The sequence below is a fragment of the Gorilla gorilla genome, chromosome 23 (genome assembly GCF_029281585.2).
Source record: "Gorilla gorilla gorilla isolate KB3781 chromosome 23, NHGRI_mGorGor1-v2.1_pri, whole genome shotgun sequence".
Classification (NCBI taxonomy): Eukaryota; Metazoa; Chordata; class Mammalia; order Primates; family Hominidae; genus Gorilla; species Gorilla gorilla.
This window is the reverse complement of record NC_086018.1, coordinates 35,282,515-35,308,405: the sequence shown is the minus strand read 5'-3', so window position 1 is coordinate 35,308,405 and position 25,891 is coordinate 35,282,515. Positions and strand designations below refer to the sequence as shown.

At 54.4% G+C, this 25,891-nt stretch overlaps 1 protein-coding gene across 1 annotated transcript in view; it reads right to left on the bottom strand.

Annotated features, from left to right (window-relative positions):
• The window catches only part of CYTH4 (cytohesin 4), a 33,474-nt gene extending 8,423 nt beyond the window's left edge, over window positions 1–25,051 (bottom strand). The window contains exons 1-8 of the mRNA XM_019018747.3: window positions 24,396–25,051; window positions 14,298–14,380; window positions 12,225–12,289; window positions 10,856–10,922; window positions 9,238–9,356; window positions 7,618–7,698; window positions 5,925–6,037; window positions 3,542–3,690 (exon numbers count right to left, since the gene is read on the bottom strand). Coding sequence (XP_018874292.1) covers window positions 3,542–3,690; window positions 5,925–6,037; window positions 7,618–7,698; window positions 9,238–9,356; window positions 10,856–10,922; window positions 12,225–12,289; window positions 14,298–14,380; window positions 24,396–24,414 — 696 coding nt within the window. The 5' untranslated portion in view covers window positions 24,415–25,051. The remainder of the gene's footprint in view (window positions 1–3,541; window positions 3,691–5,924; window positions 6,038–7,617; window positions 7,699–9,237; window positions 9,357–10,855; window positions 10,923–12,224; window positions 12,290–14,297; window positions 14,381–24,395) is intronic.
• Window positions 25,052–25,891: the final 840 nt, after the last annotated feature.

Below are 25,891 nucleotides of genomic sequence, written 5' to 3'. Positions count from 1 at the left end.
GAGCATTTCATCCTGCTAGCCTCAGTTCAGGGAGTTCAGTTCAGGCCCAAGCCAGCCAATAAGCATTAATCCTGGGACTTTAGCTGAAACAGCTGAGGAGGAGGACTGTGAGGGCACGGGAAGGCCGGGCCATCTCTGCCACACGGCCATCTCTGCCACACCTGGGAAGAGCTAGTTTAAGAGATAAATTAACACAGAGGAGGCGGTTGCTGAGAGATGGGGCAACTGGATCAGGCTGTGATGTCACTGGGCACCTGGATCTAGCTGAACCTGAAGCCAGCATTTCTGAAGGCAGATCAATGTCTGATCTTTTCAGTGACATGAATTGAGATTCCCCTAGCTAGGAAGTAACTGGTAGCTGGAAAGCACAGCCAAGTCCTCCATCCCCAAATCTTGGCTTCTGGCCTCTGCAGAGGGATAGGCGCTGAAGTCAGTCTTGGGTTTGAATCAGGACTCCTCATAAACTATGAGACCTCTGGCCAGCTACCTCTCATGGAGCTCAGTGTCCTCTGCTGTAAACTGGGGATGGGATGACTTAATAACGTAAAGTACTTAGTACTGTGTCCAATCCACAGTCCATTCTGACTGAGAGGCCTGGGCAAGGACCCAGGAGGTGCAGGGCTGCCTATGGCAGAAGATGCCTGGAACTGGGAGACTGTTACTCTGCCTGGGCCTCAGTTTCTCCAACTGTAACACCGGAGAGTGGAGTTCTTTGTCCTCTTATCTCCTGTGCCTCCTCCACCCTAGCTCCCCCTCCCACAGCCCTCAGGGTGGGTGGTTCCTCTCCTAGCTTTTCTCAAGGCCTGCCAAGTGCCAGGCGCCTGACAGCTTCTCAGAAAACAATATGAAGCCAGCATCATCAGCCCACTTTGCAGATGAGGAAACTGAGGCTCGTGTCCAAGGTCACACAGACATAAGAGCAGAGCTGGGATGGGACCTCCCATCCCTGTGAGTCTGAACTCACTGTGCCTTCACCCTGAGCTTCTTGGGGACTCTGCCCCTGCCCCATCTGGATGGCCAGAGCAAGGTTGGCTCAACCGTCCTGTCCCCTGACTACCACTGTGCACCTCTCCACAGCCTTTCCCAGCTGCGCATCCTCATGGTCTGTGTACCCTTGAGGTGGCCTCTCTTCGGGTCACACCTGTGTAGACTGAATTTTGCAAATTGGGCCACTTAAAAGCATTCCATGTCCTCCTCCACTTAACGGGCCCAAACTGGAGAATCCTTCTGCAAAGTGGTGACCTTTGACTATCTGAAGGTGCTTAAAGCTGAATCCTTGCTTTACATATGGGGAAAATGAGGCTCAGACAGAAGGCAAGAGGATCCCCAAATCCACGCAGCTGCCTGTGTGTTTCTTTTTGACCTGGGAAGCTCCAGGATTGATTAGCCACTCCAACTACACCAGGCACTTGGCTGAATACCTTACACTTCTGCACTAATCCTATGAACTGGGGCTCAGAGAGGTCAAGCCACTTTCCTAAAGTCACACAACCAGAAAGTGGGGTAGCCGGGACTGGAGGCGGTTCTGAGTCCAGCGCTCTGTTCTTTCCCTTAGTCTATGTCTGCCTCTCTGGGTTGCCAAAGAGGATAATAAGGGCTTCCTAAACCTCCCGGGCAGATTTTGAAGCTAAATTGAGATAATAGACCCCAAAGCCTGGTGAGAAGAAACTTACAAGTTCCATACAAATGCGGTGCATTGTTATTAACAAAAGGCTCGAATTGGGAAAAACAGCTAAGGAGGGAGATGCTGAAGAGGGCTCACTGGGAGCTAGAGGCAATAATGTGGCACCTGGGAGAGCGGCAGGACCAGTGCTGGGAGGTAATTAACCCATTCCCTGCCAGACAAGGTGTGCCCGCATAGCACCACGAGGACCCCAAATGAAATGAGTCACCAATGCTCAAATGCTGTTTAAAATGTTTCAGGCATTTTACTAAATGCTGGGGCTTTTTTCATTATTAATTATTTTTAATAGTGACTTAGGCCACAGGCCCTACTTTAGCTGGGGAGCCATGCAGGAGGCAGGTATTATATACCTGGCACAGGCTCTGCCCGTAACATTTAAAACAGTTACTCCCTGTGGCAAGTATTATTATCTCCACTCTCCTGGTAGAGGGGATAGTGGCTTCAACTCCAGTGAGTCATTGCCCAAGGTCACCTAGCAGGCAAACGGGGAAGACGGGAGTAGACCTGAGCTCCAACCAGCTCTCAAGCTCTCATGCTATGGAGTGGCTCCTCTCTGATGTACTTTCTCCTCTTGGGACCAGGCAAGAGGTGGGTTAAGGGTGAGGCAGTTCTCAAACACCGAGGGGCACCAGAATCATTCCAGATCCAGGCTCCGCCCCAGCCTTGGAGGCAGGAGGTATACTCGGTGCTGAGCTGGGACTGTGGTGTTCGTGCCCCCTCCGCCCCTCCCTGCTGGGCTCTGACCATGGAGGGGATTGAAGCTCAGGGGGCTCTGGGGCATCTCCAGTCCTTGAAGTGAACTTGTCCATTCATTTTTCCTAAGCCAGGCTCTGAATCTCTCCTTCCTGTTCTTACGAATACCCCCTGGCTCCCTGTGGCCCATAGGAAACAGGCAAACTCCTGAGGCTGTCATTGGAAGCCCCGGACCCTCTGGCCCCACCCTGTCACCCACTACTGTGCATATATACCACACCTCGGCCACACTGGACACCTCTCCTTTCCCAACCAGGACACGCCTCCGTTCTGGCCACTTCTTCTTTTTGAAATGTCCTTTCCCGGCTTCTCCTCTGGGAGCACTCCCATGTAACCTTCAAGGCCCAGTTCAGAAGTCACCTCCTCTGTGGAGACTTCCAGGATGGCACCCTTCCCTGCCCCCAGAGCAATGACAGCCGCAGTGACAGCAGATCTGCGTCTCCAGAGCTCCATCCCCACAGCCAGCACCGCATGAATCATGCAGTCTTGTAATTCACATGTGTACAGTCCTCCCACCAGATCCTGAACTTGGTCAGGGCAGCATATGTGGTTGATTCATCCCTGGGGCCCCCGTGCTGGGCGCAGAGCCTGGCATGGTGTGGCAGGGGTGCAGGCTATTTGAGGAAGCGACTGGAGGTTGGTAGGGCCCAGCTCAAGTAGGGCCTTGTGGAAGACCTCAGTTTCCTCCTCTCTAAAGGACAGAGGGCTTAGAGCAGAGTCTGAGGGTTTTCAGGCCTGACACGCTGAGCGTCTAAGAATCTCTATTCTAAGAAATAGACCTGGGCTGTGTGAGGTACCCTTTTTGGAAGATGTGAAAGATGGCTGCCTAGAGTCCCCCAAAGGCTTAAATCTGGGTGGACCTCCTGGGTGGTCTATCTCGGACATCCTTCTCAAGATGGGGGCCTCTTTTGGGCAGGTGGGTTTCAGGACCAATGCGCTTTGTGATGGTGCCTCTCGAGACAGTCACAGCCTGGGTGGGCCATATCAGCAGAGTCCCCACTGGGGGCTGTCTATCTCAGAGGAGCCCCTCCCGGGCCATCCATCTAAGGACAGGTCCCTCCTGGATTCCCCGGGGCCGGGCTGGGTGGGCTGCACCTCTCTCACCCGCAGCTGGTCCTCGGGCAGGTCGCTACCATTGTTGATGCCGCGGTTCATGGACACAAAGCGCTCGAAAGGCGGCCTGTCCCGGACGTTGGGATTGTGGAGGCTGGTGTTGAGCATGATGATGGAGAAGGACAACACGTAGCAGGTGTCTGTGGAGGGGACAGCGGTCACAGTTCTGGCCCTGGCCACTCTCCCTGCCTCTGTCCCGGCCCCTTCCAGGGCCCAGAACTGCTATTGCAAGGCCCCGAAGGTCCACCTTGTCCTCCTGGCTTGGGCTTTGAGGCCCAGCCTCCTCTCCCTTCCCACTCTTGCTGGTCCCCACCCCCTCTTAAACTAACCTCAGCCTCTTTTTCTGAGCCCCTTCCTACCTCCGCGCTTACGCTCCTGCTGGATCCCCTGCCAGGCCTGCCCTTCCTTCCCTCCTCTCTGCTTCAATCCTCCTTCTCGCTCAGCCACGGCTCAGGACCTCCTCCCCGCAGAGCCCTTCCAGCCCCCTGCCCACTCTGTTCTCTGCCTCTCGGAACTCGGAGAAGAACACTCATTGTTAGCGGCGCTGTTCAGGGCTGAGCCACTGCTGCTCTGTAATCTTGCTGGCGTTCCTCCTGAGCCCCAGCGCCTCTCCCATTATTCAGACTTTCAAGCGCTCAGGAGGGAGGGCTGGACTGATGGCTGGGGAGGGAAGTAATTGCTACTCTGGCGAGGTCTTTTGTCGAGTATTTGGGCCCTGGATCCAGAGCCAGGGAAGTTCAGCTGCGTCTTCAACTCTCTGGTTGACCTTGGGAAGTACTTGACCTCTCTGACCTTCAGCTTCCCCATCCTTGACATTCAGAGGTTAATCTTTGAAGTAACTGCCTGTTCTGGAACATCAATGTTTCCATCTCTGATAGCAGTGGCACCGAGCGTTGTTGGTGCTTGCCCTGTGCTAAGCTCTCACATCCCCATGCCCATCCTTTGAGGCAGGTCTTGCTATCACTCCCATTTTACAGATGAGGAAACCGAGGCACAGGAAGTTAAGCTATATGCCCAACATTACAAAATTAAGAAGTAATTGGACCGTGATTCAAATCTGGTGCTTTAAGATGCCTTCTTTCCTACCTACAACTATTTATTGAGTACATACTCTGTGCTGTGGGCCTGGGAGTCATTGATGATGGGTCTGACAGGGTCCCTGCCCTTGCAGGACGTTTAGACTTGTAACAGATAATAAACAAGCAAACAAACACTAAATTAAGATCTAACCACAAAGTAGGGCAAATGTTCTGGGAGGTTTGTCCATGGACACAGCCGGGAGGTGGCGTGCTCGCAGACAAGTCATTTTATCTCTCTGAAGCTATATTCCATGCGTGAGGGAGGGATAAGAAGACTACTGACCTCAAACGGTTGATGTATGGATTGAGTAACTTTGGCTTGGCATGGTGGCTCACGCCTGTAATCTCAGCACTGTGGGAGGCCAAGGTGGGCAGATCACCTGAGGTCAGGAGTTCGAGACCAGCCTGTCTAACATGGTGAAACCCCGTCTCTACTAAAAATACAAAAAATTAGCCAGGCATGGTGGTGGGAGCCTGTAATCCCAGCTACTTGGGAGGCTGAGGCAGGAGAATTGCATGAACCCGGGAGGCGGAGGTTGCAGTGAGCTGAGATCACGCCATTGCACTCCAGCCTGCGTGACAGAGACAGACTCTCTCTCTCTCAAAAAAAAAAAAAAAAAAAAGAAGGATTGAGTGACTTTGCCTGTGTAAAGCACTCAGCGCATAGGGATAGGGATTACTCAATATACAGGGTTGGTTATTGTTGTTATGACAACTAGATCCAGAGAAGAGGCCAGGATGGTCCCTCGCCCACCCTGTCCTCTGGATGTCTTCACATGGGCATTGGGTTAGCCCTGGGAGAGAGGGCTATGGAGGACTGACCTTTATGTATCTCCTTCTATGCCCCTTTTGCCCCCTACACCCTGCCCAGGCTGCTTCATGCTTCTGGGCCTTTGTTCCAACTGAAACTCCTGCCAAAAAGGCCCTTTCTCCCCTTAACCTCCTGGAAAACTCCTATTCATCCTTCAAAACCCCATTCAGACCTCACCGCCTCTGAGAAGCCATCTTGGACATGCTGATTCCCTTACTCCTGCCCTCAGAAAGGGGTGCTGCTGCCTTAGCCTTAGCATCCTGTGCCATCGTCTCCTGCCTGCTCTCCTAAGAACTGTGTCTCAAGGCAGCTCTGTCAGACAAGCACCCAGCAGCAATGAAGTCAGTGCTCAGTGAGGGCTCGTGAAAGGGTCTGGGCTGCCAGGGTCTGGGTACCTGGGGGAAACCTGAGGGGGTCTGTGAAATCTATGCCTGGCAATGCTGAAGGGGTCCTAGAGCCCTGGGTCCCAACCCCCTCCTGGCACCTGTGGACTGGAAGACGCCTGGGTTGCAGAGGCAGTATCGAGTGGCAAAGGCCTCCATCATCCGGTCTATCTTCTGGGCCTCGCCCGGCAGCCGGAAGCTCCACAGGAACTGCCTGGGGGAGAAACGGGGCCACGGGCAGTGGAGTGGGTGGGCTCCCGTGGGCTCCAGACAAGCTGCCCTGCCTCTCCCAGGTTTAGTCTCTGTATCCTGTAAATGGGGGAATCTGCAACTGTCATCTGGGCTCACGGGGAAGTGGGATGGGCAGCAGGGAGCCCCAAGCACGCGGGAGGTAGCCAAGAAATGCCTTTTCTTGCAGAATACGGAACTAAGCACACGCCCGGCTCTGCAGGTCTGAATCCCAGCACTGACTACAGCCCAGTCTACCTCAGCTGGAAAGGGGGACGGCCTCTGCCTGCCCCGGGGTCTGTGGCTCCCCGCACCTGGCCTTTGGGCCCTGAGATCTGGCTGTGGGACCTAGTTGGGGAAGGGGTGGGGCAGGGGTTTCGCCTTGCTAGGGCTCCCTTTCTTGGATCCTCGACTTCCCTCTAGCTCTGGAAGTTGGTGGTTTCGACAGCTTCAAGCTAAGTTCTCTGAAGGTGAGAACTGGGCCTGTATCTCTCACTTCTCCTCCTGGGCTTCACACAGTCCTGGGCACCTAGTAATGGCTCAGTAAATAAGTGAATGAATGAATGAAAGAATGAATATGGGAGACTCCCAAGTCACCTACCCCTCTCCCTTAAAGAGCTGGGAGTTAGAGAACACTGGATGGTGGTGGCTTCTTCCTTCTCTGTACTGTGAACTCCTACTCACCCTCCCAAGCCCAGATCAGATGCTCCTTCTCGGAATCTGAGTTTTCAAGCAGCATCAAGACTTACTAAGCACTCACTGTGGACCAGTTTTAAACACTTTCCCATTTAGTCTTCACAACCCTGTGAAGTTGGTACGATTATTATCCCCATTCTACGGATGAGGAAACTGGGGCACAGGAAGGTTTATTTATTTTTTTGTGAGACAGAGCCTCACTCTGTTGCCCAGGCTGGAGTGCAGTGGTGTGATCTTGTCTCACTACAACCTCCACCTCCCAGGTTCAGGTGATTCTCCTGCCTCAGCCTCCCGAGTAGCTGGGATTACAGGCGCCCGCCACCACACCCGGCTAATTTTTGTATTTGGTGCATGTGTATGGCTTGCTTAAGGTCACACGGGGGTGAGCAGCAGACCTGGGATTTGAACTGTATAGTCTGGCTCCAGAGTTTGTGCTTCAAACTGATAATTGTACTGCCTCTGTAGTTGTAAAAATGAGTATCAAAAACAGTACCCTAATTAGAAGCTAATAAGTCATAATAATTGGAATACATGCTAAGCAGTCTTATAAAATAAATAAAACATGCACTAATCCAAAAAGTAGGAGAATGACCATAATAAAGTAATAATGATTAGAATGATTAAATATGGGCGTGATAGAATTCTAACTAAGAAGGCAGTATTTGCTATTTGCAAGGAACTAGGCCCTTTCCCAGGCGGTCCAGCTCAGCTCTGTGAGGCAGTACTATCATGAAGTCATTCTTGTTCCTTGCCTCCTCTTCTTTGCTCCCAACCCTTTGTTTGTGCTGTCAGCTATGTGGATCGCGACACCCCCAGCCACTGGGGCTGTGCCACCCTTGAGGGCCGGGACCCTGCCCCAGGACTACTCACCTGAGGGCCTGGACGAGGTTGAGGTTGGCGAACTCGTGGCAGTCCACGAAGGCCTGGAGGACCTGCAGGTTGATGGGATCCCTGGGGGAGGGGGCGGAAGGGAGGGTGGGACACACTTGGATACTTGCTGGTACCCACCTCCTGGAGGGGGTTGAGGTGGGGGAGGGAGAGGACAGAGACATCTGTCCTTCTGGGGTCCAGCTGCCATCTGGTGTGTTCACATCTGTCCCACCCATATAACACCCCGAGGGCACACCCTTGTCCTCCCATGCAGGAACACACACCTTCACGGCTCACCAGCGCTGGTCTGGCCTGGGAGGGGAGCCCTGGCTTTGGAGCGGCCTGCCCTCAGTCCAGGCCTTCCTCATTTCCTGTAACTTCCCACCTGGTGACCTCGCGGAAGCCACTTGACCTTCCCAGCCCCAGCTTCCTCATCTGTACAAGGGAGAGAAGCTGACCTCCCCCATCTCCTCCCTCTCCCCAGCTCCTGAAGCAGGAAGGTGCCCTTCTCACCATCTGCATCCCCTGCTCACCGCGGGAGGGAGGGGTGTCCTTGGGAGCTGGGGAGAGGGCTGTTGACTCTCTGGTCCAGCTTCACCCCTACCCACTCACCCACCCCTCAGACCAGTCCTTTGCCCAGAGCGCTCCCACAGATCCCCACCTCCTCGCCCACTACATCCTTCCTCTCTCCTCCCATCCAGTCTAGATTCTTGAGCCTGTTTCTGACCCCAGGGCCTTTTTACTTGCTACTCCTGGACCGCTCCTCCCCCAGATGTCTGTACTGCTTATGCCCTCACCTCTTTTACGTTTTGGTCAAATGTCACCTTCTCCATGAGACCCTTCCTGTCCATGCTATTCTAAATCACAGCCCCCAACCTATGGTCCCCAGCATGTCTTTCTTTCTTTCTTTTCTTTTTTTTTTTTTTTTTTGAGACGGAGTCTCATTCTCAATCTGTTGCCCAGGCTGGAGTGCAATGGCGTGATCTTGGCTCACTGCAACCTCCGACTCCCAGGCTCAAGCGATTCCCCTGCTTCAGCCTCCTGAGTAACTGGGACTACAGGCACCCGCCACCACATCCGGCTAATTTTTGTATTTTTAGTAGAGACGGGGTTTCACCATGTTGGCTAGGCTGATCTCGAACTCCTGACCTCGTGATCTGCCCGCCTCGGCCTCCCAAAGTGCTGGGATTACAGGCATGAGCCCCGAGCCTGGCTGGTCCCCGGCATTTCTGACTTCCCTTCCCTGCTTGATTTGTATTCCACAGAGCTTATCATTCTCTAACATATTTTACATCTATCGAGACCTGTCTCTCCCACTAGCGTGGACTTCCTGAGGACAAGAGTTTTGTCTGTCTTATTCATTGGTGTACACCCAGGGCTTAGGATGGTGCCTGGAACACAGTAGACCCTGAGCAACATTTATTTGTTGAATAAATGACTAAATGAATGAAGGCAGTCAGGCTTTGACTCAGAATCTGGAGAGGATGATCCGTGAGCCCCTCAAGCACTAGGAGTGATGACTTTGCTAACATAATTCATCCTCTCACCTGCACATCCACACACCTGTACACACCTGCACACCTTCATTTCCTGCCTCGCTAAGGCTCCACTCATTCTTACCTCTCCCCCAGGTAGGTACCAATGGCTGTCTTGTTGAGGCCCTCGCCTTTATACAGGAACCGTGCAATGTCCTGGATGTCAGGGGTCAGCAGCTTGTGCTCAATGAAATACTGGATACCCTGGAGGGGGTACATAGAAGCGGTGAGCAGCTGCTGCATGGAAGCAGGCCTGGGAGGGGGAAGGGAGGAAGGAGCTTCCATGGCCAGAATCCTGGAGCCTGGCATTCTGGTGTTGGCACAGTCTGTTCTGGGAAGTTTTGGCCCCTCTTTCATAGGAGCTGCCTTTGGGATGTGGTGAGTTCCCCATCACTGGAGGCATGCAAAGAAAGTCAGCTTTCCTGCCATGAACCAGGTTCATGCCAGGTACTCCCCAGGGTCCCCCTCAGTCTGACATTCTTTGATTATATGCTTCAGTGATTCTAGGAATTTTTGATTCTGATATTCAATGATTCAGCCATTTCTTTTGTTCCCCTAAAACTCATATTATTTAAAAATAGCGTTTCATTCTTTCACACAAGTAATCTATGTCTATTGTATAAAAGTTAGAAAAAACCAGCTCAATCCAAAGGGGAGGAAATTGCCCGGGCCCTACCACTCGGAGGCAGACAGCTTCCGTCGTGGTGACCTTCCTTCCCTTTCTATGTGAAAATGGGCTCAGACCATGCCTGTCACATTTAAATCTGTTTTTCGGATTTGACAATATCACAAGCATCTCTCTTCACCACCAAGGCACTCAGAGTTTGTCATCCTAGTTTTAGGAGTTGGAGGGGTTGGTCTCTGGCTCTCCATGAAGATTCCTCTGTGTTCCACTGCTGGAAATTGGGCGCAGGCCACGAGGGCCCAGTGACAGGCAGAGGATGCAGAGGACACCCCTGGGTGCTGGGTGGGGTGACAGTGTGAGCCTGCGGGGGTCTCTGTGGGTAGGAGCAGGAGTCCAAGGGTCTGTAGCCATGAGAGGTGAATGGTTATAACACTTTGGGCCTGTGATGGGGACAGGGAGCCTTCTAAGCCAGAGCAGTAAATTTCCAGGGACCCCAGCTTGGTGCTCTCTGCTGGCCACCTGACCCCACCTCGGTGTGTCTGCCTGCGGTTTCCTTCTGTCTCCGTCCTTTCAGGATGGAAGCCCAGCTGCCACCTGGTGGGGTGAGGCCAGGGGCTTGGGAGTGGTGTGGGGGATTGAGGTAACCCAGCCCTGAGCTGCTGCTCCTACTAGCAGAGGGGTGGGCGGTGGGACCGCAGGACTGGCCCTCCCTGAGCCCAGGGCTGGAAGATGCTTCTGGAGCCTATGCCCCAGATCCAAGAGCTCCACTGTCCCAAGCCACATTCATGGAGAAGGAAATGGAGGCCCAGAGTGGGGAAGGGACTAGGCCAAGTGCATGGACACCGTGGCCTCCTCCATGCTCCTGGCTCCTCCTGCCCCAGGGCATGTATGCCTGGGAGTAGACAGGGTGCCCAGCCACAGCTGGCCATGGGGCACTGGACAAAATGCTCAGTTCTGCTGGGCCCAGCTTCCTCCTCTGGAAAGGGGTCGTGTCAGCCAAGGGGAGCGAGGGGACACCGGGCAGGTGCTCCCATGCAGCCCCCACACCCTGTGGCCCGGGCCCTCCACAGCCACCTACCTTGGCGGGGTCCATGTTGAACTTCTTGCGCCCAATACACAGCTCCTTCTCCTTCTGGGCCATCCGGCTGTGGACATGAGGACGTCAGCTTAGGCTGCCCCAGGACCCTGAATTACCCTCTCCACTCCCCAAGGACCCTTGCCTCAGCAGGAGCCCATACCCCTCTAGGGCCCTCCAAGTGTGGCCTCCAGGTCCTGCATGGGAACCACCTGGGCGGGAGAGAGCGGTGCAAGGCCTGGCTCCTCCCAGAGCTCTGCAGCTGACTTCTCTGATGGACCCAGCACGGGCATTTAGCAGCTTGCAGGACCCCGGAGCTGCCGTGTGGGAGAAGGTGGAGGGGCCTTGTGCAAGAAACTGGGGGAGGGGGCGAGGGCTGAGCACGCAGGTGCTGGAGCCAGGCTCCTGGATGCGAATCTGAGCCGGGCTGCTTTGGGCGAGTCACTTCCTCTCTCTGGGCCTCAGGTTCCTCATCTATAAAATGGAGGTGACACCACCACCTGCCTCCCAGCATTGTTGAGAGGTTAAAGCACCTAAAACAGTGAGGCGTAGGTGTGTTATGTTGTCATTGTTGTGGCTGGAACAGGGGAGCTGGAGAAACGGCCACTCGTGTGTGTGTGCATGCTTGTGTGTGTGTGTGTGCATGCTTGTGTGTGTGTGTGCATGCTTGTGTGTGTGTGTGCATGCTTGTGTGTGTGTGCATGCATGTGTCTGTGTGCATGTGTGTGGTGGGGGAGGGGAGGAGGCTGGACAGGTGGAGACCTAAGGAGTAGCGGGCGCAGGTTGGGAAATTCCCAGGACATCGTGTGTCAGAGTCAGTGCCCTGGGGCCCTAGGAGACTGTGTAGCAACCAACCTTCTTGTTGCACAGATGGGGAAACTGAGACCCAGAGAGGGACAGGATCTGTCCCAGATCACAAAATAGTGGGAGTTTTCCACAGAGGCAGTGGGCGTGGCCGGCCCCGGGTTAGTGGTGAGTGGGGTGGGGTAGGGCCAGGCTCCTGTCCTCCTGGGGTCCTCGGCTTCCTTGTCCTTGCCCTTGGGGCTGAGCTTCCCTTCTCCCCGCCCATCCCAGGGTGGATGTGGCCAGTGATCGGTCAGGGCTGGACCACAGTGGGTCAGGAGAGACTTTGGGTTGGGGGAGGGGAGGACGCAGTGTCTCTCAAGAGAGGGTCAGCCTGGGAGCAGGGACCAGACCTGGGATGGGGCCGGGGCCACCCTGTTCCGGTCTCGTTGCTGCCTCCTTCTCCCTGGCCAATCCCTGATTTCACCAGGCCCAGGGGGCTGGGAGTGGCCCCTGCTCATTCAAGGTGTATGACATCCTTGGGAAGCAACCATGGCAGCTTCTGGGGGTCCCCACCCAAGCCCCTCACCTCTCCTCCGCACTCTCGAAGCAGTCGATTTGGGCAAACACATCTGCGATCTCATCCTTCAGCTTCTGTGGGGTGGCAGGGGCAGGACAGGGAGAGTCAGGGGTGGAGGCCAGAACCCCGGGGGTTTAAGACTACAATGACCACTCCTACCCCTGGGCACAACTCTCAAACCTGGCCCCTCTCCCTGACCTCTGTCCTGAGTCCCCAGTCTGAGGGACCCTCCATGGACAGGTCCCCTCCCTGGATGTCTCATAATTTCTAAGTTGCATGCTAAACTATCACCTCTGTCTGCACCCATGCCTCCACTTGTCTTGGGGAGTGGGATTCCCCAAGCCCCCACCCCTTGCCCATCCTATTTCCAACCTTCCCATCTCTCCCCTCTGCAGCCATGAAGTCTCCTGCACTCTAGCCGAGCCTACCCGACAAGCCGGCCTCCCCACTGCCCGCCTCCCCCCGCCCACCTCCCCCAGCCCGCCTCCACCCTGCCCGCCCCCACCCTGCCCACCTCTACCCTACCCGCACCCCCCCCGCCTGCCTCCACCCTGCCCACCTCCCCCACCCCACCTCCACCCTGCCCGCCTCCACCCTGCCTGCCTCTCCCGGCTGGTGTCTTTCTGGAGCACTGCATGGAGACTGCCCTTCCCCTGCTCAAACCCCTCCCATGGCTCCCTACTGCTTCCTCAGCTTCTCTCTGGCTTTCCTCCATTTACTATGTTGCTCACCCTTGACTAAGTATCCACTATGTGCCTGCCAGGTACTACGGGGACACCACGCACAGGCAGCCTAGGCCCTCTTTCCAGGGACTTTGCAATTCCCCTGGACTTTACAGAAGAGGACACTGAGGCGTAGAGAGATGACACGACACGCCCACAGTCTGACTCCAAACCTGTGCTTCCCCCAACTCGACCCCAAGCCCATTTCATCTTGACCCTGCAGGAGGCACCCAGTGGCAGAGGGGACCCCCTAACACCTCCCCCTGCCAACCACCAGCACCCCCTGCAGGACAGCAGCATGAGCCTCTGGCCGGCACCCCCAATAGGCACCCAGCCCCTTTCTCCCCGGGATCTGCAGGGTGCTGGTGAGGGGCTGGTTCCAGGGACTTGTCCTGAGACTCAGGGCCAGCATGGGACTTGGGAGCCTGTGTCTGAGCCCTGTCAGCTCCTGTTCATGCCATCTTGGCAGAGCCACTGAGTGGTTGCCCCACAAATACAATGGAGATTCATTCGCAAGTATTAACTGAGCACCTATTAATGCTGCACCCAGCGGGCTGGGGATGCGGTGATGGGCAAGACAGACTTCGGCTCTGTGTTCATGAGGGCACAGTCTGGTGGGGCTGGGATCATGGGTGGTCATAGGGTAATTGGAATGACTATGCAGAACACCGTCAGAGCAAGGTAGAGAAAGCCTGGCGTACAGTAGGTACTCAATGAAACAGCAGCTGAGTGAATAATTTTGTGCCTTCATTTCCTCACTGAAATCCTAAGTTTATGTGCATGGGAGTGGGGGTGGGCACAGACACTGCAGCCCAGGCAGAGGGGACTGCGAGTGCAAAGGCCCAGGGGCAGTGCTGAGCAAGGCACATTCCAGGAACAGAACCCAGCCTGTCTCAGAAGCTGCTGACCCAGATGAGCTGACATCTGAGTCTGATTGGTGAAGTGGTAAGTGCAGGGCACATACTGGGAGTTATCTTGACCAGGTGGTCTACACTCTGTAGGAGTGAGACCTGGCTGAAACTTCACCACAGGGGTCAGAGCCTGCCCTGTGACAAAGCAAGTAAAGGCCAGGATGGGGCTCGGCACACGGTGGGTGCCTAATTGGATCGCTGCCTCCCTCCCCGGCTCTCCCAGTTCTCCCTGGGTCTCGGGGTGTCTGCAGTCTTGTTGTTCTCCCTGCTCCTGGGGCTGGGGCCAAGGCTGATATGGGCCAGAGTTGGCCACACTGTCTGTTGACCAGGCTGGGTCAGGAGCTGGTGGGGTGCGTACAAGCGTGCGTACAAGGAGTGTCTGCTTATGGGCGCCTGCAGCGTGGTGTGTGTGGGCATGGACACGTGTGTGGACACGAGTGTGCACTCACCTGGATGTCCTCTAGGAGCTGCTTTCGGTGCCACTTGATCCTCTGTAACTCTTCCGTCTCCCCACTGCTCAGCTCCGCGGGCTCTACAGAGAGACAACCGGCCTTCCCCATCACTTGGCTCCAGCCACACCCACTTGCCCTCACTTCTGCAGGGCCCCCTTCCCTCCGGAAACTCAGGACTTGCCCTATTCACAGAGGCCCACCTCCTCCAGGAAGCCTCCCCTGACTGCCCTGTCTAAAGCAGCCCCTGCTCCCTCCCCTCCTGCCCTGCTTCCTGTTTCTCCCACCCCCCTGGATAGACACCCCCAAAAGGATCTTGTTTCCTTGCATCTTTTCTGTCCCTCCCGCTAGACTCTCAGCTCCGTGAGAATTCAGTTGTTCTACTCTTTTGCTCACTACTGTGTCCCCAGCACCTAGAAAGAGTCTGACATGTCATAAGCACTCAGTTAAACACTCGCTGAAGGCATGCATTCCTTCCCCGGAACTTGAATCTCCTCCTCCACTGGCTCATGGGCTCATTATTTATTCACTTATTTATTTGAACAACCAAGAAGTGGTATACCATTTTCCTCACATCCCATTGGCCAGAATGTAGTCACGTGGCCACACCTAGCTGCAAGAGAGGCTGGGAAATGAGCCTGTAGCAGGGTGGTCCTGATGTCCTTACTATGTAAAATGGGGAGGCTGGATTTGGGGGATATTTTATAGTCCCTGCCCCTGGATACTGGGGCTCAGAGAGGTGAGGTGACTCAACCCACAGGGAAAAGGTCGCTGAGCCAGGATGGGACCTTGAATTGGGCTGACTCCAAAGCCTGTGCTCTTTCATCTCCACTTGGAAATGAATTAAATGAAATAAGATTTGTGTGTGCTGGCATTCTATGCAAGGTGCTGTGATGATGCCAACAACTAGGTCAGCTGTCCTATCTTCATGCTTCATGGTGGCTTCTGTTTCATCCACAACACTCTCCTTCTCTGAGTAATATGGCCTCCCTATTACTCAGAGAGAAAGTCTTCATCCTGGGCCTGGGGCCTCCACAACCTCTCCAGCCTTGGCAGCCAGACTTATTCCCTGCCATTCCCAAAAAGAGCCTGCCAGTCCAGCCTGCCAGCTCCTCCCTGCTCCAGAGCCATCCAGGACTCAGTCCCACTTCCCCATGTTTGCCCAGGCCACTCCTGTACTCTGGGACGCCTTCTCCTGTCTGCCTGCCCAAATCCTTGCTGACCTTCAAGTTCCAGCGTCGGGAAGTGCCTGGCCGCATTTCTTAAAGGTTTTACAAGGATAGACATCATTTCCCCCCAAAAACACAGAGGGAATGTTGAGCGCTCCCTTTCCCTACTTCTCCTTCTCATGATTAAGCAGGCATTGTGGATGTTGAGATTAAAGCCCCATGCGGAGATGGCGGGGCACCAGGCTAGATGGAGCCCAGGTCCCCAGGCAGTGGTGTGGAGAAGACTCATCACGTTCACCTGGCCCACCTATCCATTTGGACTTTTCAATGAGAAATAAATCAGTTTTGAGAATGTTTCGGTTGCTGTTATTCTGAGTCTCTTTAAGCAGCTAAATCTGAGATATACCTAATACAGCATCCTCATCTGTGAAATGTGAACCATAACCCTTGCCTCACGGGGCAGCTGTCAGGAAGGAAAGAGCCACACTTTGTCAAACACCCAGCAAGAATCCAACATATGCTGAGTCCCACATGTGTACAACGGGTGCTGTGTGCATCTGGCTCTTCTCTTCAGGACCAAGCCACCATCCCCCCAGCTGCTGGGAGGAAAGCCTGCTGATGGCTCACAGCTGAATCCCTCCCCAGACACTAGCCTCAGCCAAAGGGAGGTGCCACACCCAGGAGTTCCCCTGACCAAGGGCAGCCACTGCAATAAAAAGCCAAGTCCCGGTCAGGCGCGGTGGCTCACGCCTCTAATCCCAGCACTTTGGGAGGCCGAGGCGGGCGGGTCACGAGGTCAGGAGATCGAGACCGTCCTGGATAACACAGTGAAACCCCATCTCTACTAAAAATACAAAAAATTAGCCGGGCATGGTGGTGGGCACCTGTAGTCCCAGGTACACCGGAGGAGGCTGAGGCAGGAGAATGGCGTGAACCTGGGAGGCGGAGCTTGCAGGGAGCCCAGATCATGCCACTGCACTCCAGCCTGGGCAACAGAGTGAGACTCTGTCTCCAAAACAAAACAAAGCAAACAAAAAAACCCAAGACCCCTTGCCTGGTTTCAGGACCTGCCCCAGTTTTCAGATCCAGAACCTCGGGACTGAAGGAGAGGCTGTGTTCCAAGGGAAGAGTCCTGCAACATTGTGGCAAGTATATATGGCAATGACTCCCTGGCTCCACATTAAAACACCTGTGGCCATTCACTCCAGCAACTGTACACTGGGGAAAGAGGAATATCCAAACATTGGACACAGGATCCAAGTTGACATCAGCGCTCGAGACTGAAGTGTCTTCAAGGCCACATTTGAGTGGGGGTACATAGAGACCAGGTGGTAAATGAAGTCCTTCCAGGTCCAGCTCACTAGGGGTCTGCCTGATTCATGGCCACTTTCCTGGCCTACAGATGTAGAATTGGAATGGACATCGCTGGTACTTGAGCCCATATTGGTACCTTGGCCCATGGGGTCAGGATCATTGTAGTGGGAATAGCTATTTGGAAATTTATGAAGCTGACCCATCATCCCCACAGCGAAGAGACTAAATAAAAAACTATATCCTGAGGGGAATGGCAGGTGTGGGTGCCACTCTTGAGACCTAACGGATGCAGGAGCAATGGCCCTCGTCACATACCCAAGCACTTCCCCAGTCCGGAGGATGGCCTGCTTCTTCCAGCTGCTTCCTTCTAGCAGAGAATTATATACTATGCAGAAAACAGTTCCTGGAATGGCACCGGGTCCTGGTAGAGATAGAGTGCCAGCCCGCGGAACATCATGTAACTAAGTAGCCCAGATGGCTCCATCTGTCCCACTAAGTCAGAAGGTCAAGCGAGCCCAATAGTAACCCTTTGTGAGTGGTATGTCCAGGAGCAGGTGTAAGCAGAGCCAGAGGGCTCCAGTAGGCTCCAGGGATAGGTGGCCCAGATCCTCATGTCACCGCTGCTGGTGGACCAGGGTCTATCCCTCTGCTTACACCGTGACCACATGGGTGGGTCCCTTATGACTTTCTAACAACAGAGGAAAATGCCCAAGGCTGGTTGCAGAATGAGTTGGCTCAGAGTTTGGGCGCAAGTGAAAACCAGGCAGCTACTGAACTACAGTCCTGCTCAAAAGTGTCCTGGAAAGACAGTGATGAGGGCAAGTCCTCCCAGGGGGCAGGGCTTCGGGCAGGGCACCTGGCCATCCACTTCCCGTGGAAAGAGAAGTGACTTCTTGAAGTCAGAATATCCATGCATCATGGGCAGTGGTGAATGGCTTGACTTCTTGGTCAGAGGCAAGAAAGAAGGAAGATGGGAAGATCAGAAACACAGATGTCAGGAGAAGAGGCAGGTGGATGACCCCGTGGGAGCGGAATGTCCACTCTGCCAGCAACAGGGACGCATGCTGAGCCCATCTTTTCTCCAGAAGACCAGGGGGCAAACTGATTCCATGAAACCCCTTCTATTCTGCAAAAGTCAACAATCTATCTTGTCTGGAGTCAACATGTGTTGGAAATGTATTTGCCTTTCCTGCCCACAGAGCCTCAGCCAGCACCACTATCCAGAGGCTTAGGGTGTTTGACCCACCAACACAGCACACCACATAACATCACAGAAGACCAAGGGATGCTCTCTACAGCAAAGGTGGTCTGAAGTGAGCACGTGGCCATGAGATCCACCGATCCTCTCTAGCATTTCATCGGAAGGTGCTGGCCGAATGGAATGGAGCCATGGGGCGGTCTTGAGAAGGTACAGCTGAGGTGTCAGCCTGGAGGTGATATCCACTTGGATGCGGCGCCATCCTCCAGGAGGTACCATATGCCCTAAATCTACCACCACTGTGTGGTGCTCTGTCTCCAGCAGGTGGACCACAAGGGTCTAGGAACTGAGGGGTAGGAGTGGGAGTGGCCCCACCTGCCATTCTCCTAGTGACCCACTCTGGAGTTTCCTTTTTTTTTTTTGAGACAGTCTTGCTCTGTCACCCAGGTTGGAGTGCAGTGACATGATCTTGGCTCACTGCAACCTCTGCCTCCCAGGTTCAAGCGATTCTCCTGCCTCAGCCTCCCCAGTAGCTGGGATCACAGGCATGCACCACCATGCCCGGCTAATTTTTTATTTATGTATTTATTTTTTTGAGACAGAGTCTCACTCTGTCACCAGGCTGGAGTGCAGTGGCACGACCTTTGCTCACTGCAACCTCTGCCTCCCGGGCTCAAGGGATTCTCCTGTCTCAGCCTCCTGAGCAGCTGGGACCACAGACATGAGCCACCATGCGCAGCCAATCTCTGTATTTTTAGTAGAGATGGGTTTCACCATGTTGGCCAGGATGGTCTTGATCTCTTGACCTCACAATCTGCCCATTTTGGCCTCCCAAAGTGCTGAGATTACAGGTGTGAACCACCGCACCGGGCCAATTTTTGTATTTTTAATAGAGACGGGTGTTTCACTATGTTGGCCAGGCTGGTCTCGAACTCCTGACCTCAGGTGATCCACCTGCCTTGGCCTCCCAAAGTGCTGGGATTACAGGTGTGAGCCACTGTGCCCAGCCCACTCTGGAGTTTCTTTCTGTCTCTGTAGGTCTAGAGGTACTGTTTCCAGGAGGGAGTTGGCGGGGACACTTATACCAGGGAACAAAGCAAGAGTCTCGTGACACGTTAAGCGCACAAACACCTACTCCATGCCAGTCTCTGTATAAGTGCTGTCATTTAACCCTCTTTGAAGTAGGTATTTTCCAGTTTGAGACACTGAGGCTTATAAGGGAAGGCGAAGTGACTCGCCCCAGGTCTCATGCACAGGAAGTGGCAGTGCTGGGAGCTGCACGCTTGTTTGCTGACCCCCACGCCTCTGCCCCAGGAGAGGTGGATTCCCAAACTGCTTGGGACATGCAGGGATGGAAGGTGTAAGGGGCCACCTGTGTGGAGATGCAGAGCAGGGACAGCCGGGGAGGCAGTGCTGGAAGCTGGTTCCGGAACTCTTCCGGCAGGAGCTGGTGGGGAGGCTGTCGGTCTCATCCATGGGAAAAAACCAATCACCTTGGGTTGCCTCGGAGGTGAACAATCCGATTCTGTTTTGTTTTGTTTGTTGGCTTTATACAGTTTTCCTGTTGGCTTGGGGTTGTGTTTCTGCCCAGGGTGCACCTGCTGGAGGAGGCTGAGTGGATTCCAGACTGGCTGCTTGTCTGAGAGAAGCCAGGGTGGGCTCCAGCATTCCTACGTTTGCTCCAAGGTGTGGATGGCCAGAAGTGAGTGACGGGGCTCCTGAAGCTCCTCCTAGGCCGACCTTCCTGGTCCCCACGGGGCTTCATCGGCTCCTGGCTCCCACCTGCCTTCAGGGTCCAGGGAATCATTCACACATCCTCTGTTCCAGCCCCTCCTCTGAGCTTCAGATCCAACCATCCCCTACGTATTGGTCACCACCGCTCTTGTCATTGTGCCCAAAATTGAACTTCTAGAATGCCCCCTCCTCCCCGTCCTCTTCCTGAATTCCTGAGCTCTGGAAATGGTCCACATTTCCCCAGGAGGCACTCTGACTCCCACCTGGCTGTCACCCCTTGGGTCTCCTCCATCAGCAAGTCCTGTCTATTTCTTTCCCCTTCCATGGCTCCACTGTCATCCCAGCCGCTATCACTTTGCTCGGGGGGACTTCAGGGCTTTCGGATGCCTCCCTGCCTCTTCTACCCATTCTGGTCCAGTTTCCCACGGCATCCCATTGTCCTGGGGACAAAGACCCCAAATCTCACCAGTCCTGCTGGTGTATCCCCTCCACGCTCCTCTCACACTGTGCCCCTCCCCGTCCCAGCTCCATGCTCTGCCTCCCTGGCTGCCCTTCATTCACTCCCCTGAGCTCTAGCCTCCCGAAAGCCTTTGCACCACCATTCCTTGCACCCAGAACGCTCTTCCTTCTCCTCTCTGCCAGCAGCCCCTCCTTATCTCCTACTTCAGATCCCCTTTCAGGGGTCCTCCTGGGTTCCATCTAGGAGCCATCCCTGCCCCCACCCCTTCCCATTCCCCACAGCGTTTCTGGGATCTGCATGGCTCAATAACCAAGCCACGCCGTTGGTTAAGGAAGGCATGGTGGCTGAGCACCTATGGTGCGCCAGGCCCTGTGTGATCCAGGCTCTTCCCATCCACTCTCATTGAATCCCACAACCACTCCGAAAGGAAAGGTACTTCTAAGCTCATCCTACAGGTGAGGCCCCTGAGACTCAGAGACGTGAAGTGTCCTGCCAAAGGTGACACAGCTGGAGGGTGGCAGAGCTGGGATTCACATCTGGGTCCATCTGGGGCTCGGAGGCTTACAGCCCTGATGTTGATCTTCCAAAGGCTGATCTCTCCATACGAATCATCAAACACCCGTCGGACGCTAAATCTGGGTTTCTGACAGGGTTACATGTTTCAGAATAAAGGCAAGATGCAGAATGATGCCTGCAGTTGCCCCCACCCAACCCCTGCAAAGCCAACTTTGCAGAGCTGGGGAAACTGAGGCACGGTTCCCAGGGGAGTGGGATTGCATGGGAATAGTGAGCAGGTTGCTTGTATTTTTACTGCATACAGCTCCTTTCATACTCCCTTGTGGTTGACAAGTGTGTTCGTGAATCCTCAGTCCCCTGTCCCCTTCTGACGGGGGTCCTGTCCCCAATAGGTGGCAACTGGTCAAAGCATCTGAACCCACGTGAGGGTGATGATGGCCCTGGGCTTGCTGTGTCTTACATGGTGCACACGGAGCCTACTGACCCTTCCTCTATTTGTTAAAAAGAGGAGATTCCTCCCCATTTCAGAGTTTCAGGCACTGGTGTAGGCTCATGGGATGTTTTTTTGTTTTTTGTTTGTTTGTTTGTTTGTTTGAGACGATGTCTCTGTCTGTTACCCAGGCTGGAGTGCAGTGGCCTGATCTTGGCTCACTGCAACCTCCACCTCCCAGGTTCAAGTGATTCTCCTGCCTCAGCCTCCCAAGTAGCTGGGATTACAGGCGCCCACCACCAGGCCCGGCTAATTTTTTTTTGTATTTTTAGTAGAGACGGGGGTTTCACCATGTTGGCCAGGTTGGTCTTGATCTCCTGACCTCTGGTGATCCACCCGCCTTGGCCTCCCAAAGTGCTGGGATTATAGATGTGAGCCACCATGCCTGGCCGGGAGATGAATTTTTAAATACTACTAATAATACACACAAATAATAAAATTACCACCACCACCACCACCACCACCACCACACACCCCGTTTCCTTCTCACTTATCTCTATGCTTCTCACAACCTCACAAGGTGTGACATGAACCCCCACCCCAAGCCCACAGGCTGGTGCTGCCCTTGCGCCCAGGCTGGTGAATGTGCCCATCTCCCCGGCTCCTCCCCACTTCCTCTTTGTCCTTCCTCTTTCCCATCGTATTTTTAGAAATCTTTGAGCTTGCAGCCCTGCTTCCAGGACAGCTGGCCTCACTTCCCCTTTCCAGGGCAGGAGGAAGATGCCATCTCAGGGCCCTAAATAAAGAGGCCCCTCAAAGTCTCAGTAGGAGGGACCCTGGGGCAGAGGGGGTGTGGGTGGAGCTGCTCCCCGCCCCAGCCCCACAAGCCCCACAGGCTCTGCGGAGTGCGGCTTCCTCCCCACCAGCCGAGCTGGCTCTATTTTTAACTGCGCTGCCTGTCTTCTCTGCACCAGCGCAGTGCTTGTCTTTGGTCACACTGGGGCTTTGCTGTCTGGCCCTCTCACCTTCCCGGCAGGCCCTGGGGGAGGGCGCCTTACCTGCTTCCTGACACAGGCCCACCTCAGGAGAGGAGGGGAGGCAACCCTGGGGGCCCCTGAGTCACCAGCCTGTCCATAATAAAGGTGAGAAAACTGAGGCCCATAGAAGGAAGAGACCATGACCACTGGCAGGGTGGTGCAGAGCTGGAACCTGAGCGAGGTCCGGCTAACTCCCAATCCCCGCTTCCCCAGGCCAGGCCAGGATGATGGCACCCACGTAGAGATGACAAATCGGAACTCAGAGAGGGGAAGTCACCGTGCTATGAAGAAGCCCCAATTAAGACCCAGTCTGGGCAACAGGGAAATGACCTTTCCTCCCTCCCTCTGGCCTCCTCCTCAAGGAGGTCTTCCCAGATCTCCTCTGCCCCAGTGGGAAAAGTTGCTTCCTCCCGTCTGTAGGTCTGTGTCCATTTGCACAGCTGGGTCAGGGTCCTGCAGGATGTGGCTCCTGCCTCTCCACCCCACCCCCAACATTCCAGACCAACACCTGTCCCCCAGGGTCAGGCCCACGGCTGGGTCACTGCTGTCCCCAGCACTGCATAGCACACTGGAAGGTCGTTTGTAGAGTGAATGAATGAAAAGACCAATTACTCGATGGAGAACCCATTGACCCCATTTAATCCATTTCCTCCCTAGTACCGGCTGAAGCAAAGCAGAGACTCCCCTCCCCTGCCCTCTCCATAGCCCCGGCCAACCTGGGGCTCTCTCCCGCAGGTTCTCGTCCCTGCTCTGCTGCTGACTGGCCGTGTGACCTCAAGCAAGTCAGTCCCCGTCTCTAGTTCACCTCTGGGAGCCTCAGTTTCCTTATCTGCAACATGGAGACAGCCATCCCTGTAACCTCAGTATGTTAGGACCCGAAAGGACAAAGCGCCCTGCTGGACACACAGGCAGGGGGGTTGCATCTCGGTGGGTGCCCTCCCCGCCTCATCCCACCCTCATGTCTGCTGAGAGGCCTGAGCCAGGTGCTGCCCCTCGCTGGGTCTCCCTGTGCCGACCAGGTGCCGCCAAGCTGTGCTCACTGAGCTGTGATTTTGGGAGCCCCCAAAGCCCATGGGAGAGGCAGGGGTCAGAGAGTGAGCCCTGGACAGGGATTCAGGGAACAGGATTTGGTCCTGCTCCTGCCTTAGAGAGGCTGTTTTCCTCCCTTGGCCTCTTTTCTCCCTTCTGCCACTGGGGGCGCTGTTGAAATGGATCAGTGGTTCTCTGGGTTCCCTGGGGCCCGAGGCTTCCATCTGGGGGTGGGGAGGAAGGGGGATGCCCAGTGGGCGGGGCCAGGCTGCTCCACATTAGGTGCGTTTGAAGCAAGGGTGCTCCTGGACAAGGTTGAGGTCATCTGGACCTGGGGAGCAGACGGCTCCCACCAGCCCTTAGGTTCTGGAATTCCAGCAGCCGTGTTCACCAGAACTGTTGCAGCTCTGGAGCATGCTGACATCCAGGGTGCAGAAACTTGGTCCCTCTTCCGGGCCTTCAATTTGCCTCCCAAAACACGACCCTGATGTTCTTTTCCTCACCATCTTTGCAGCCTCCTTTCTCCTCTTTCTCCCCAGACACATTGTCTTAGTAGCTGGGGAGGGTTTCAACAAGAGCCTCTGTTGCTCACTCCTGGCCCTCCCCTGGCTCTAGGCAGTGTCCTCAGCCTCCCCAAAGACCACCCCAACCCCCGGGGGCCAAAAAGGGACCTCAAGGCCCTTGTATCACCCAGACAAGCATCACCATCACCAACATCCCATCATCATCTTAATCGCAAGTCACTTTTCTGAGTCCACCTCTGAGCCTTTGGACTGGCTGTTCCTTCTGGCTGGAATGTTTGTTCCTTAGAAAGCCCCTTAGCTGACATCTTCCTCAGGTCCCTCATTAGACAGCATCTCCTCTTGGGGCCTTTTCCACCATGCATTCCTGTCTTCCTTACCCTGCTTTACTGTTCTTCATCCTACCTGCCATCAACTGACATATGGAATCACATTAGAGTCACTGCCGGTCTCCTCATCTAGAGCACAAGCCCATGAAGGGGGAAACAGCGTCTGCTTTGCTACTGCTGTGTGTCCAGCCCCTAGAACACAACTGGACACACAGGCTGAGCCCACAAATGTTTGCTTCTTGCAGCTACATTTCCCACCTGCGCTGTATTCCTTTATCTAGGACCCTGTGAGGCAGGGGCTGCTGTCCCATTCTAAAAGAGAGCACCCTGAGGCCCAGAGAGGTTGACGGCAGTTGCTTACCTGGGTGGCACAGGTCCATTCCGACGCCTGTGGGGAAAAGATGACCCGTGCTCCTGTCGCTTGCCGACCCAGCTGCTGCTCGGGCTGGCCCGGCAAGGATGCGTCACCTTGACTGTAACAGGCTCCTTCCTGCTTGCCCCGCCCAGCCCCGTGTGGGGAGGAAGTCAGTCCTGGCCCACTGGGGTCTCGTGTGCAGGCTTTTGACAAAACAGCACTTCCTAAAAACTGACAGAGTGTTGAGCAGCAGGGACCTTTGCCAGGGAGGGACAGAGGTGGAAACAAACAAACAAACAAACAAACAAACGGATGAAGTGAGGGGAGGGCCAGATAAAAAAGAGAAAGACAGTGAGACAGAAAGAAACACACAGACACATATGCACATACACACGTACACATGCACAGACACCGAGGGCGATGTTCACTGAGGACGAACATTTTCCAGGGGACCATGGGCATTCACCTGGCAGCCTCCTCACATATATGCCATAGGAGCACCCAACTTGGACAGTCCTAGCAGGGCCCCCTGTGTTCCACCCCACAAGCTCTCTTCCAACTCCCACTTGAGAAGAGACAAATGAATTCAGTGCTAGGAAGGGCTTTGCTTCCCTTCAAAGAAATATCTGGCTTTTTCTTGTCTAGTGAACAATCGGGTAATATGTTCCACTTTCCTTCTCCCCCAGGCTGCTGGGAAACTCATCGTCAAATCCAAAGCTCATTGACAGCTATTCTATGATGTCATGTGAACTTTGGGGCCTGACTCAGCTGTTTGACTCTCAGCTAGGGCTAGTCAGCCTCGCTTTGGTTATCTCTGAAAGGGGAATAACACTAACTCCGGGATATGGAAACCATGGAGTGAGAGGATGTGTCGGAGATGCTTGGGACATAGTAGGTGCTCAATAAACACTTTCTCCTTTGATTTTAATTATCTTCTTTGGTTAAAATGTATCATGTTATTCCTTGTGCCTTTTCTGGCAGGTTGGTTCAAATTCTTTCTGCAAAAAGCTTTGCTGTAAAGAAACAGGTATAAATTAAATGTGAATTCCCTATAACTTCAGGACACATGCAGAGTTATTCATCTGTTTCCCCATTACTCTCCAGGCCCCATGAGGGCAAGGTTACCTTTTGTGTTCTGGCGTGTGGTAAAATGCTGGGGACATAGAGGGTGTGCAAGTGTGGAATGAATGAACAAATGAATGAATGAATGAATGAAGGGAACATGGAGGAGATCACGGCGGATATGAAAGCTAGCTACAAGTTCACCTCCTTTTCACTATGCCGCCGCTTCTGCTGTCAAGGGGCGAAGTCCATTTCTCCTTCCTTGGAAGCTGAGCTGGCCTTGGGCATCTCTTTGACCAATAGCACGTGGCAGAAATGATGTGCCATGATGTTCGAGGCTGAGCTTTAAAAGGCCTTGCAGCTCCTGCTCTTGCTCTCAGCCCCCTGCCCGGCTACCATGAGAACAAGCCTGGGCTAGCCTGTTGGAAGACGGAGGACCA